Source organism: Lampetra fluviatilis, chromosome 11, assembly GCF_964198595.1.
Source record: "Lampetra fluviatilis chromosome 11, kcLamFluv1.1, whole genome shotgun sequence".
Lineage (NCBI taxonomy): Eukaryota > Metazoa > Chordata > Hyperoartia > Petromyzontiformes > Petromyzontidae > Lampetra > Lampetra fluviatilis.
The window spans coordinates 8,549,197-8,562,979 of NC_136285.1; the positions used below are offsets into that span (position 1 = coordinate 8,549,197).

The 13,783-nt window shown below is 45.5% G+C and overlaps 1 protein-coding gene across 2 annotated transcripts in view; it reads right to left on the reverse strand.

Moving 5' to 3' along the window:
* The window catches only part of LOC144934769 (ephrin type-A receptor 4-like), a 76,543-nt gene that overhangs the window by 17,582 nt on the left and 45,178 nt on the right, over positions 1 to 13,783 (reverse strand). For both annotated transcript variants that reach the window (XM_078860898.1, XM_078860899.1), the window contains 6 exons: positions 11,776 to 12,168; positions 4,894 to 5,018; positions 3,718 to 3,880; positions 1,195 to 1,288; positions 749 to 813; positions 451 to 576 (listed from right to left, as the gene is read on the reverse strand). In XM_078860898.1, the coding sequence (XP_078717024.1) occupies positions 451 to 576; positions 749 to 813; positions 1,195 to 1,288; positions 3,718 to 3,880; positions 4,894 to 5,018; positions 11,776 to 12,168 (966 nt within the window). The remainder of the gene's footprint in view (positions 1 to 450; positions 577 to 748; positions 814 to 1,194; positions 1,289 to 3,717; positions 3,881 to 4,893; positions 5,019 to 11,775; positions 12,169 to 13,783) is intronic.

Consider the following 13,783-nt stretch of genomic DNA (forward strand, 5'->3'; position numbering starts at 1 on the left):
CATCGCAACGCGTATTGGAAATCTTTGTCACGATCTTATCATCTCTATGGCGAATATCTCTAAGCAACAGTCATCTGCAGTAAATGTCCCATTTACCTGGAAAACTTTGAAGTGCCAAGAAAAGACCTCGTATTTTTGTCGAAGCGGTATCAAGTTGTATGCTCCCCTGCACAAATGAATTCAAGTTTTGTGGTGCTCATTTCCACCAGTGAATATTCCACATTTCTAAGGACAAAGGCCAGCCTCACTATAGGGTAACCATTATGTGCTTTCCAAAAAGTAGTACCTATTTTATTCACCCCGGAGTGATGATGAGTTGGGTCTATCTACAACTAGGATTGACCCCTAAACATATAACAATAATTTAACGCAATGTATTACTCAAGCAAAGCAGCAATCATACTAACCGCTGGGCTGTTTAGTCTCCTGTGATGTAGAAAATTATCTCACCTGATCCAATCACCTTCTCGATGATTATCCAGGATGGTTCGATCTCTCGGGCGAAATCTTGGACGGCTTTATTCGGATCCTCGTACGTGAAGGGGTCAACGTAGTTCCGTTTCGTTCTCAGGTGAACTGCAATATATTTATTGTTTCGTAGAACGCCATTCAATCACAGTGCACGTTATAAAACAAGGTTTACAAGACTGGAGAAGAGCCGTGCCCTCAATAGGATCGTAAAGACTGTGTAAACACTCACACGTGTGCACTGGCTTTGATAAGCTCGCTTTATCGTTTCACCACTCACCTTCATTTGGCTTGATTGGAAATTGCTCCTCTTCATCGCCGCGAGCAGCTATATTTCTTGAGCGTCTGCAGAAACACAATACAAATTTACTCCCAAGATTGTTACTCTGCCATTTCTCGAACGCCAAGACAGCGCAATGAAGGGGGCATCTTCAACGCGACAACGCACACTCCCTGCCTCGCACGAAGAAATACCAGTGTCACATTGATAAACATACACATTATAGTGTAACCGCGACGGACATCGCAGATTGGCGACACCTCAATGCCATCCTAGAATTACGGCATAAATATCCATTCACGATGACAAGCCTTACTCAGCGCAAGGAAACACACAACGCATCTGTGTACGTACATTGTAAACAAAATGTGCGCTTCCCCTCACGTGTTGAAATGGGCATTGCCAAAACAACAAAAATGTCAAAGAAGCTCCAGAAGGTCACCCACCTGCGCCGCACGTAGACCAAAGCCAGGACGATGAGAACCACGGCAACAAAGACGCAGCTTGCGATCACCAGGACCTGCGTCAAAGCCCCTGGATCTGCAATTAAAACAGATTAATTGACGGCGGCGTGGCATTTTGGGTAATATGTGCGCTGTAAAAATTGCCCGGGCGTAAATCCAAGAGTGAGATTAATTTTAAGCCCGAGTGGAAATGGAGGTGAACATTAGAGAGCACAGGGTTGTGTTGGGTCCCTGATGGGAGCAGCAATGAGATGCCCAGTGTCTCCACATTACAGTACAACCCTTTACACGTGCATGGCCAAGAGGAAATGTGCAATAGCACTGATAATCCTAAGTAATAATAATATATAACGTACACCGCTTTGTTAATGGATGAAGGCCTCCGCAAGCCATGTCGGTCATTGAATTTGTTTGACCTTACTTCACCAGGCCGGTCAGTGTGCGTTGGTGTGGGGGGGTGGGGGGTGTGGGCAGGACCGGTACGCAAGTCACTCGTCACTGATGTCAGCCTGTGGCCGGGAATCGAACTCATGTCACGGCGTTCAATGCGCAGTGCGCTAAACCATTGTACCCCCAAACTCCCCTGGTAACCTCAAGAAAGAATCTAAATCAGGTCTTTAAAATAAAAAAACATTCGGAATTGAGGACTATTTTTTTTTCGTTGTTGAGGCTTTACATATGGTGGTAACAGGAATGATGGCTACGAAATTTTGGCCGCTGCTTGATGCCTGCCCCACTTGCCCGAGGATATGCAGGGAAGGGGGCGATAAAAAAAATCAGGTGGTTGTTACAGACGCATTCTAATCACTGCCCTCCCGAACACCAGATTCTCTCATCTAAGCCTGCTTCCTAATAGTGCCACAAGAGTCAAGAATTAATAACATTAGAACATCTAAAAAGAGACAAGGTCATGCAGCCCATTAGGCTCATTCCTCCGTTAAATCACGATCCTTCAATCAACCCTTCCCAATGCTCACACTGTCCCAGGATTGCAAATTTAACTTGATTGTTATGCAAACCTTTCCACATTCTTCTCTCTCATTAATTCCATTATCCAGTTCTCACTATCCCCACCATAAATTGACTGCATTGCCCCAAAAGTATGAAGGTATCATTTTTCATTAAGGAAAGCGCCGTAATGATGTGGTATTGTACGCGCCGCGTGTCATCTGCAATGGCAAGTCGGCCCTTTATCACCACCAGGAATGTGCTCCAGTGAAAATGTAATCTTTTGCATCACAGAACAATATTTGGAATGAATGGTGTTGCCAGAAAGCACAGATAAATCAATGTGCATATGAACAGGCAGGGCAAACACTGTGCAATTCTATGCATATGCATGGACAAACTGTACATACGTTATACCGGGTACACACTTGCGTATGATGTTTAAAAAGTGGCAGCTATCAAAGCAATAGTGTACATTATCTCAAATACAAAAACTTGCCATTAACAGTGTTACATATGACACTCCATAAACAGCTTCCATCACTGCTACTCTCTCCAACTTCAATCTCCGATTATAGACATTACCACTAGTTTTCTCGATTGTATCACTTGAATATATAACTTTATTTGAATAAATAAATAAATAATAACCTGCCATGTATTTTGTTACATTTTTAATGCCCATATCATTCATGGCAGGGAGGAGCAAGTGATGATACATAAGCACGTATGGACACACAAATACAGAGAGCGCTGCCTGTAGCCCCCATCAACTGGTGAAGTTCGTGCTGTCAGCAAACACCTGTGAGGGCCAGGAATGGGGCATGAATGGGGTGGTGCGGCAAGCTCCACATCCACCTTCCTTTGTCTCCCTAAGTACACTCCAACCATGTACCCATATAAGGCTCAGTCAATCTCTTGCCTGCGAGTGAGAATCCCACTCTGGTCGCCGGGTTCGTACCGCAGCGCAATAAACATTACACTACCATTCCCCGCGAAGCTAACCGGCACGCTGCTGTTTCCCACGAAGCTAACCACGACAGTACCGCTCCCACAAAAGCTAACCCCTACACTACCACGCTTGATTTTAATCGAGACTGGGAATCAGTCTCGGGTTGCCGGGTTCATAGAGCATTGCGCTAACCACTATACCACCACTCCCTAGTGTAACGAACCACTACAAAGACAAAGATCCCCTGTATAGCCTTAACAGACTGATGGGGAAAGTGCTCTTAGCGAGCACCTATGAAGGCCAGGATAACACGAGGGGGTGGGTGGCCAGCACAAGGCCCGGCTGCCTTTGTCTCCCCAGTGACAATGTTTACACACCGCACCAGGTACAAATTTGAGGCCGAGTCGACCTAGAGGAGGCCGGGGACCAATTCAGAAAATCGTCACTGGTATTGGCCATGAGCGGGAATCGAACTCGGGTCGCCAGGGTTCGTAGCGCAACGTGCTAACCATTACACGACCGCTCCCCGCTAGATTATCACGCAGAGTAGCTCCATGTCCAGCCCTGCACGCACCCAGGCGTGTGTCTGCGCCGTCGGGACTCACCGTCCTCGCTGGTGTCGATCTCCACGGCTTCGCTGGGTTTGCCGTAGCCGGCGGCCGTGCGTGCCCGCACCTCGAAGCCGTACACAATGTCGGGCCGGAGGCCCTCGATGCTGGCGGACGGCACCTTGGTGTGCAGGATGTTGTAGCTGGTGTCCCGCTGGCCCTGGGAGAGGACGCGCGGCGCACGCGTGAAGTCCACCGCGGCTCAAGCGGCGTTGACACAGATGGAGCGATGATTTGCTCAAACGAAGGCGTTCATGTTAAGATGCTGCAATGCGTTAAATGAATTCGTGCCAAGTGGAAGACATTTGTGAGTGAGTGTGTGCTGGGGAGCGGTAGTGCTGCGCTGCGCTGCACTACGAACCCTATGTCCCGAGTTTGAATCCTGCTTGTGGCCAAGATTAGTGGCGAATATCTGAACTGGCCATCGGTCGAATCAGCCTCAATTGAGGATGTGGTGCAATTTGCAAACATCGCCACAAGAAAAACAAAGGTGGTTGAGTGTGGTTCTGGCCATCCACCCTCTAGTGTACCGTGCCGGCCTTCATAGGTGCACGCTAACAGCACTTGCCCCAATAGCCTGTGTAGGCTAAATGGGGGTATTTGTATCTTCGTATTAAAAGTGCACAGCAGTGTATTCCTTAGTATCGAACATATCATTACAGTTCGGCTGAATAATACTTAAATGAAGGTTGGCATTTGACATGAAGACGTAGTAGCTTACATAGAAAATGATACGGGCATGCTCTCTCTAAAGATTCACCGCTCAAAGAATGACTGCGCTGCAACTGCGTGCGAACTGGCCCAGTGTCGAACACCCCGAGCCTCTGGGCCATTCAGCTGTCTAAACAATAGACATTTTCATTGGGGACCAAGCAATTGCATCTGAAGGTAATCTGGCCCAGTGTTTACAATTTATTACACACAACAGGATGTGGCCGAGAGAGGTATTTGAAGTGAACATGATTTTCATGGCATTCAGTTATTTTCTCATTTCCCAGCCGCACCTCCGATTAGCACGGTTGGCTACGTATGTTGCAAAAAAAAAGTTCAACATACATGCCTTATAGTCAAGCTATACATCCTGTGTTCACCTTGTCATGGAAAACACAGGCTGTCTGGCTTTGCAGGCTTTAGGGCTTGTGCAGGTGTGTGGCCGTTGCAGGATGCGCTCACCACTTCATAATACTTGACTTCATAGTCCAGGATGACTCCATTGGGTTTCACAGGAGCTGGCCAGGACAGCTGCACCGTATCTTTTGTGGGCCTGTCCGCGTTGAGGCTGTCGATCTTGGAGGGAGCTGAAAGGTGGGAAGTGATGTCAACATGTGTTATAAAATAAGTAAAGTAGTATATATAGCTACATATACACGTGGATTAACTGCAGAGGTCGCAACCGGGTACCCGATACCCGTACCCTACCCGATACCCGGCTACCCGTACCCGGCCAGGTACGGGTACGGGTACCCGTTTGCGACCCTGGTGCGGCCGGGTACGGGTACGGGTAAGGAATCAAAACCCGTTTGTGACCTCTGGTGAACTGTACTGTGTTAGATTCCCTGCCACATAACCAGAACTGCCTCACCCCATACAGAATTCCACACTGACCAGCACGGTGAAGTATAGTCAAAAACCCCCATGACCAACTCAGTTTGGGGAGGTTTTTATCCATCAGTGGATTGATAAACAGCTATACATTAAATAATGAGTAGGTATACAATGTAAAATTGTATAATTAAAAATAAGGCAAAAAATGTTTACTTGTGAACAAACTGCATCACACATTACAAGCAAAATTATATATTTACGCACACCTATTTTCCTGCATCGTCTGAGATCCACGTTTAGTTGTTTTCCCATGTCCATTCATTGTATATTACAACCTCTAAATGCTCTTTGGTTCTTTCGGTAAAGTCACCTAGGTATAAAAATTAAATAAAATTAATCACGACGTTTCGGGCGCAACACAAGCGTCCGTCATCAGGTGGGAAAGCATGATGATCTATTTTATTGTATACCCACGTGACTTTACCGACAGAACCAAAGAGTATGGATTCCTGCAGGTCGCGAAAGCTTCAAATCAAGATTGAACCTCGAAATAAATTTAGATTTTAATTCGATTAATAATACCACTATTGTTATCCACACCACACTACTTGTCAATTAAATTTTAAACAACAGTTACAGAGCAAACTATAAAGCCACCATAGACATATTTGCAGCGGAATGGAAAAAACAGCAACTACACACAACCTCCACGCAACTGTTGAATGGAGGTGAGTTTGAGCATTGGCATGTGTGCACAGGAAGCAACGTGATGACATACGTGTGCCTAGAACCATTTACAGCCAAAGTATGCAAGGCGCACAACTTGACTCAGCTGTACAAACACGGCACGATTTGTCGGTCAGCTTGAAGTGCCCCACCTATATGAGCTAGCCATGCTTGTGCCTTTCACACACACGCATGCCGACAAAGCAAACTCTGGAATTAGGTGCGAGTATAGCCCCCCCCCCGCCCCCTGTTCTCTTCTTTCTCGTCGTTTTTTTCCATTTCATTGAACAAAATTTCTATCAAAAGCGTGGGAAATTGTGCTCTGTAACTCATCACACTGCTTGCTGTGTGCGCTTTACAGGAACAGTAATTTAAACACCACCCATTCGAGGTGTGTGGTTGCGAGTCGACCGGTTACCCTAAACTACTCATCTACTCACCGCATTTTTACAACAAAAGAAAGAGAGAGTGCAGAAGTTGTTGAGTGTATTGTTTATTTATTTATTTTTGATCTATCTGGAAAATGAAATTCCACTAAGTTTTGTCTTGTGCAAGAATATTCCAGCATGGTTTTTCTTTTTTACATCTTTATTCAGCAGCTCGCTTCGGCTGTATAAATGTCAGCCTCTTTTATTGACAGGCCTCTGAAAGCCAATTCAGATTTTTAAAAAAATTATCTGGCTGGCCACGAAGGTTAGTGGTTGTCTCCAGCTTAATTTTCAAAGTTGTGATTCGGGCCTTGCGCTGGACAGTAACAGCTGACTCTTCCGAATGGTGTGCAGTTCGTATGCCGCGGAGTTCCGTAATGCTGTTTTGTACTTCTGCAGGAATCGAACCTCCAACTTCATGCACACATCGGAGGATGCACCGAGCACGAGACTATCCAGCAGTCCGTGGTGGAGGGTGGCACTCGTAAGAATACTTAACTGGCAATATTTTGGACGAGGCCCAATTTGTTCCCATTTGCAGAATGTTATCTAATTATTGCAGGTGGCTACTTTGGCTCCAATGTTGGCAAGCAGTGACCCACTCTTGCGGAAAGTTAAGCGGGACCTTCAGGGGTCACTTAGCAAGCTGACTGATCTACAGGCTTAAGAATCCCTGTTGTTGTAGTCTCAGCAATGAGATTCCACAGACGAGTTCAAATCAGTGAACCTTGAATTTGAAACTGCAAACAGCCTCTCTCTCTCTCTCAGACTCTGCCAACGCGACGCCTCGAGCATTCTCATTGTTTTGAAACGTTAATTTATGATCCATTCAAATTAGGAATTTGTACCGTAATAAACCAAATAGAATTGCAAATTGACAATTAAATAGGCCGCATTTTTTTCCTTAACCATGATAATAATGATCACGTCCATGTTATACTTTTCAGTGTGAATAATTGTATTTTGCCAGAAACTTAAAATACAAATTGGAGCGTACGCTTGCTCATTGCACTTGCTATGGAATGGTTGCCTCACCTTCCGTTTTCCATTTACTTGTTAAATGATGAAAGATCCTAGAGGAGGCCTACAGTGGTCAATGTCAAATAATTGTTAAAATAAGTAGACACTCCTCCTCGCTTGCTAATGCGTTCTTATATAACTAGATGAGAGCCCACTGCGATAATTATCTGGTCAATAACTTAAGTCTAAAACTCAACACATCCGTCAACAACACTGCCGTAAAAAGGAAAACTACGACGTTTCTGGCAATGCCCCTTCTTCACAGGACAAGGATAGGCCAGGGAGGTGGAGTGTGACCTCTCTATGCGCTTTGGAGAAGAGCCATTGCACAAAACGGCACTGGTGATAGAAACACTTTTTTTGAGATAATGTTATTTGCAAAGTGTTGAATATTCTTTTTGTTATTTGTGATTGTGCACGACTGCCAATAAAGTATCACCAAATAATTTGATGTTAAACATTGATTGCTTTAGCTGTGCAGGGCTAGTTTAAATAGGGTAAACAATTTAAACATGCAGCAATTTTAATGAAGAGTCCCAGCGGGTGATGGAGTCTATGGTAACTTGCCAATAATGTGTCCATGGTGCCCAAGCTATTGAGTGGGGGTCATGTGAATTTTATTTCCAATATTTGCAAGTGGATAGAACATGTGGCTTACATTTTTCCACCAGCCCTCAATGCTGTTCCCACCGTACAGCAAAGCCAGCATCGGGAGTTTTCAATTGGAAAAAACCTTGGGACTTGCCATTATTCCTCCACCGCTCAGCTTTCAACAGCATATCCTCCCAGGCTGCCTTTACAGCGCCATGTAATATGTTTACATACCGATGTCAAAGTATCTAAAGATAAGTGACATGTATGAAGTTAATCTTATTGACCCTGGTTTATCAGTATTTTTGCTTAAATACTCGAGTGCACTGGGGAATGGCACTGGCAGAAGGGGCTCGTGTACTACATGACCAATGCCCCATAAACAGGCTACATAAAGCTCAGGGAATAGTGGTCTTATTTATTTTCGATTCGAGGTCGAGGTCGCAAACATCTCTCTGGGGCACTGTTAGCTTGTACGCCATACAGGGAGATGTTACATTCATGCACAATGGTCATCCTGTCTGTAAAAAGCGATGACTTCTTAAAGGCAGCAATGCGCTTAAAACAAATGATAAACAATGGCCCGGTCTATGATTCAAGAAATATGGAAACCCCCCCCCCCCCTCTTCTTTCTGCCTTAGTGCGACTTGTTTTATAGATACTCGACTTACAGCGAATACGAAAAGATGATTGTATAGGTATCATTATGCCGTGATGGGAAAACGGAGCATTATAATGGACCGCTGATTCACGCATTATTCATGGAATCAGGTAACGCAGGTGGGAGCATCCCACTCATTGTGTAAAGCGGGCAGGCGGGAGAGGTTTAATGAGGTGTCACCTTGCTGTCCAGCCCCAGGTGAAATTCCTCCCTTTTATTGACCAGAGCTAAGAGGTTGGCCACTGCTTTAATCACTCGGTCTCCATCATTCATCAAACAGAAATTGGACGGATCATGTGACCATAATTTAGCATTTCTCAATGCGGCGCCCTCCCGCAGTCACTGCCGATGAACACCTGCCACACTCGGGCCCTCTTTTTTCTCTCCGCGCGGTCGGCCAGAGAGGCTGAAACGCAACACTGCGCGGCGTCGCGCAAAATGGATTCGGATGAAAAGGAATCAATAGTTAACACCGTCTTTTGTGTCATGCGTCCAGGCCACTGTGGTGACAGTCATAAACTTGGTTGCTAACCAAGTGAACAGTTCAAGAGGATTTAGTGACAGCCCCCCCCGCTCCCACCCAGCTCTCACAATATGTTTCACAGAATATCTTCTTCTTTTTATATATAATGACTAACCACATTTTTCACAATACCCATTGAGTTTTGCCATTTTATCAAGCTGTGGGGGGGGGGTGTTTCAAGAATATCATATTATTCAGGTTGCTATAAATTACAGTGTGCTGTTAACTAAAGGAGAAACTCGACGAGTTTTCAAAGGAGGCCGCTGCATTCATATCTTAGGTGTGGTCAATGCATTACGTATTTGTGTGTGAACGGGCGCAAGTGCGTTAGCATGCGGGTGTGTTTAGGCAACGTTTAAATGGCCATAATTACAATCATTTTCATGGCCATTAGCAGCAACTATTGATTAAACACTGGGGCATCAAATGGACAAAATCTCTCATTTACAGAGCACAAAGTCCAGTCTATATCTGGCGTAGACTTGTCCAGTTTTCATTACCACAAGTGTCTTGAATGTATTATAAATAAATTAGCTATTCCAGTATACTTCAAATTTGCCTTTTTTCCACTTGTTGCAAGCATAACTCGAATGACGGCAATGAGACAACGGCACATACAATTACATCCTGGCAAATTCTACAAATGACAACACCATGGAAACTTGACCTTGAGTGATATTTGTGATGCATCATTGTTTTGTTTTAATAACCCTCTTCACTTCAGAATGAATTGTTACCAATAAATCATTCATAAGCCCCTGACAGGTGTATGCAAATGTATGCACGGCTCCATCTGATACCGTTATCAACGCCGCGGTCGGTGAATGGAAAAATGGAAAAAGGCTGGACAGCGTTATGTAACGTCGCTGAATTTTAAACAAATATTCTGCCCGGGAAAATTCATCAATTGATGTATGCCATGCAACAATCGAGAAATGCACAAACGTTGTGGCGCCAATTCATCCTCGAAAGCCTCTGTTGGTATCAGGTTCAAACCGCACCACTCACGGTGTTGCGCAGTATTTTTGACGAAGGTTGCAAACCATAGCAGCGACAGAATATCCGCAAAGTGTTCCTGACACTGGACACCCCCCCCCCCCTTTGTTTTTGTTCCCTGTGTATGCTAACAATAAATGCATATCAGTTGACTTTATCTCCAAGGCAAGGGTTGAAAAGATATACAAAAATGTATTTTTTTACAGTATTTGTAAATACCCTGGAACGCATGGTTAAGAAGGATCAAAGCGCCGAATATAAAATGAAAGAGTCCATTAAATTGTATTTCTCGTTGAGAATTATCCCACTGGACCCTTACTTTAATGATTTCATCTTTGAAAATGGGATTCCCAAGTGACAACTAAAGACAAAGTTATCTCAAAGTCAAGCCATTCATAATTTCTAATTATTTTGGCAATATTATATTGGGTGGACAGCAAAACTGCATTCATACTTTACTGGAGAGATGTCATCATTGCCCACGACAGTTCTGCATTAAAATATCTTGTAAAGCTTGCCCATTTGTGCTAGAAGAAACTATATTTATTTTTGGAAAGACCTGAATTGTTTTTGTTGAGTTTTGCTTTCTCCTTGTGTCTCTGCACCCAATAGCATGACCGTCTATAGCACAGCACCAGGAAATACCATTCTATTGAGTTGCTTTACAGATACAAATTATAATGCTCAGAGGTCAAAGGCAAGGGTCTGTCTCCCTGCTCAAAGGATCATAGGGCAGTGCTCATCTCCATCGAGTACTCTGATCCAGCGGTTGCATTGCACCTTGCTATAAAAGGGGCAAGTCTTTCTATAGGACAACCAACTTAAAACGCACAAGGCCTGTTATTAACAACTAACAAATAAAACAATACAACATTTATCATTAATGCTGCCGAATAGTACATATATTCGGCTGACATATCAAGCATTGGCCATTCTTCAGGGCAGAGAGAGCTAGACCAGAAAAATCCAGATTGGATGTCCTGACTTTATAGATGGAGATTGTATTTTACACTGTGCAGCCCTGAGAAAACTAGGCAATTGCAAGTTGCCATAGGAAAAGTTTTGAAATGACATATGAGCAGTATTCTATTAAAATACACTCAACATCAAATAAATGCTTAATTTAAAAGCCTGCTGTAAAACACTTTCAGTGGCAGCCTTAAAATATCTAATGGACTCGTAAAGTCGGTGTGCACAGTGACTCAGAGGTCACGCGAAATGTATAACAGAGGCTTGAGGCTTAGCGGCATTGTGTGGTTGGCATGGGCCCGGTGCAGGGAATTAATGTGGGTGGGGCCGGTGGGGTTCCCTGATCAATATTCCCCGTGCTCTTTGCATGTAGCCCGGTGCCCAGGCCCCTCCTGCCTGTGGGCCACGGTGCAATTGCACCACCTATACACTTCATATCCACCCCACTGTTTAGGATCCACTTCACAGTTAACCCGCGCTCTTTCTCCAATAACAACCCGGGATCAATTACGCAAGCGAGTGCCGAGTGGGGTGGCCTCTGTGGGCTGGTTGGCCACCGCTGCTGCCTATCACGGCACAGACGCGGTGATCCTCACCGGCCTGGTTGGTGGTGAGCGACACGGACACGGTCTTGGGCGGCGCGGGGCTGAGCCGCGAGACCCCGTTGAGCGCCTCGATGCGGAAGGTGTAGTTGGTGTGCGCCAGCAGGTGCGCGATGGTGACGCCGGGCACCGCGAGGCCCTCGCGCCGCGGCAGGAAGCGCACGCTGTCCCCGCACGGAGCGCACGGCGACGCAGCCGCCCCTGTCGTCGTCGTCGTCGTCGTTGACGCCGTCGCGGCGGCGGCGTCCCTGCCCCCGCCGCACGTCTGGCACACGAGGCGGTAGCTCACGTCGCCGCGGCCCCCACTGTCCAGGGGAGGGCTCCACTCCAGGATCACCGACGTCTCGTTCACGCTCGAGATCACGTTGCGCGCCGCCGACGGGGGGCCTGAAGGCGGTCGTACAAGGAAGGCGATAAAAATTTTCCAAGTCGAAGTCAAGTCGGAGGCCCCTCCACTGACAGATAAGGAAAGCGAGATGCTGTTCTCCACTGTTGACCCGGAAGGCCACGATTCACTAAGACAATGAGGTGGCCGAACCACGACCCGTGGGTCACATGCGGGCTCCCGGGCAGTTAGAAGTGTGGCTCGATAGCGACGTAGCAATATCTTAACTTCTCAATAGAACTTTACATGAAAGGGGCAAAATCCGCGGAAGCAGGAATGACTCGGGGCAGTCGCCTCTGGCAGCAGAGCCACATACGAGTACTCCAGGAGCGCTGCCGCAGATTTTTTTTTTATTCAACACCTCACCAGCGAACCGGCTGCCCGATCACCTCACGTGACCTGCTCATGTGTGACCTGCGCCTCTCAGCCATATGAAGATGTTGGTATGTGGCCCAAAATCTTCAGAAGCAAATTTTAAAAAAAACGACAATAGTTGCCCTTTGACAAATATGTAATAGCAACTTCCAATGAGATCAAAGAAATAGGTCACGTGACCCTCGAAGGTTGTGTGTTCCACAGACCAATGACTGTTCTCCAAACACGATTATCAACAAACAAGATGGAACTCCATCGCTCGATGGCATTGCCGTACCAAGTTGCAGAATTCACTCAGAGTAAATTAATTTCCTGTGACAACTTCTGGCGGATATTGTTCTAAAGTTGTCCTAGTGTAGCCTTAGGCCAGTGAAAATTACACATTCCCATGGCAAGAGTCTGTCCTTCCAAGGACAACTGCAAAGAGTTATTTGAATTTTGACTTAAAACTTTCGTGACTGCAGGAATTCATATTCTTGGTTCTTTCGGTAAAGTCACGTAGATAGAAAATAAATAAAAATAAAAGTCGTGGGGTTTTTTCATTTGTTATTCTATCTATGTGACTTTACCGATAGAACTAAGAATATGAATAGGTATTTCAACATAATATACTTTAGTTAAGCAAACACCTTCATGCTGTGCAATACAGGCACTGTAATACCAGACTGTGATACTGGTAATACAGGACAGAAATGTTCCTCCTGTCAATGTCACGGATATCGCCTTTCCTTCAGAGGCAATACCTTGGTATACCTTGGTATTGCCATATATTGAGCCTAAAAATGTACAAACTGCTCTGACTTGATTTACAGGCAGGCTGACACGTGCTCTCCAATGTGCAGATCCACCCAACAAGGTGAAGCAATCCACAGTGCGCGTTGCATGTAGCCTGGGACTGTGTCTGCCAGATTAGAAAAGGATTTAAAAGTTCCAAAACTGTCAGAGGAACTGTAAATCGGGTCACGGCTCGGCAGATATTTACACAGTCGCATTGTACCGAGTCAAAAATGTGGAAAATGTATCAATACCCCCCCCGCCGCCCCCCAAAATGTATTATCTAATTTGAGCGTTGGATGCAATTTCCGTCGAGAATCATGAACGACGCTGAAACTGATCACTTGCAAAGAGACAACGTCGTACAACACTCAAAGACAAGCGGGCAACGGAGTCGTGACGCAGTGTGCTACACAAGTCTGCTATGGATTACGTAAGCGGACCGCTGCGAAACAGAAACGTAATCGC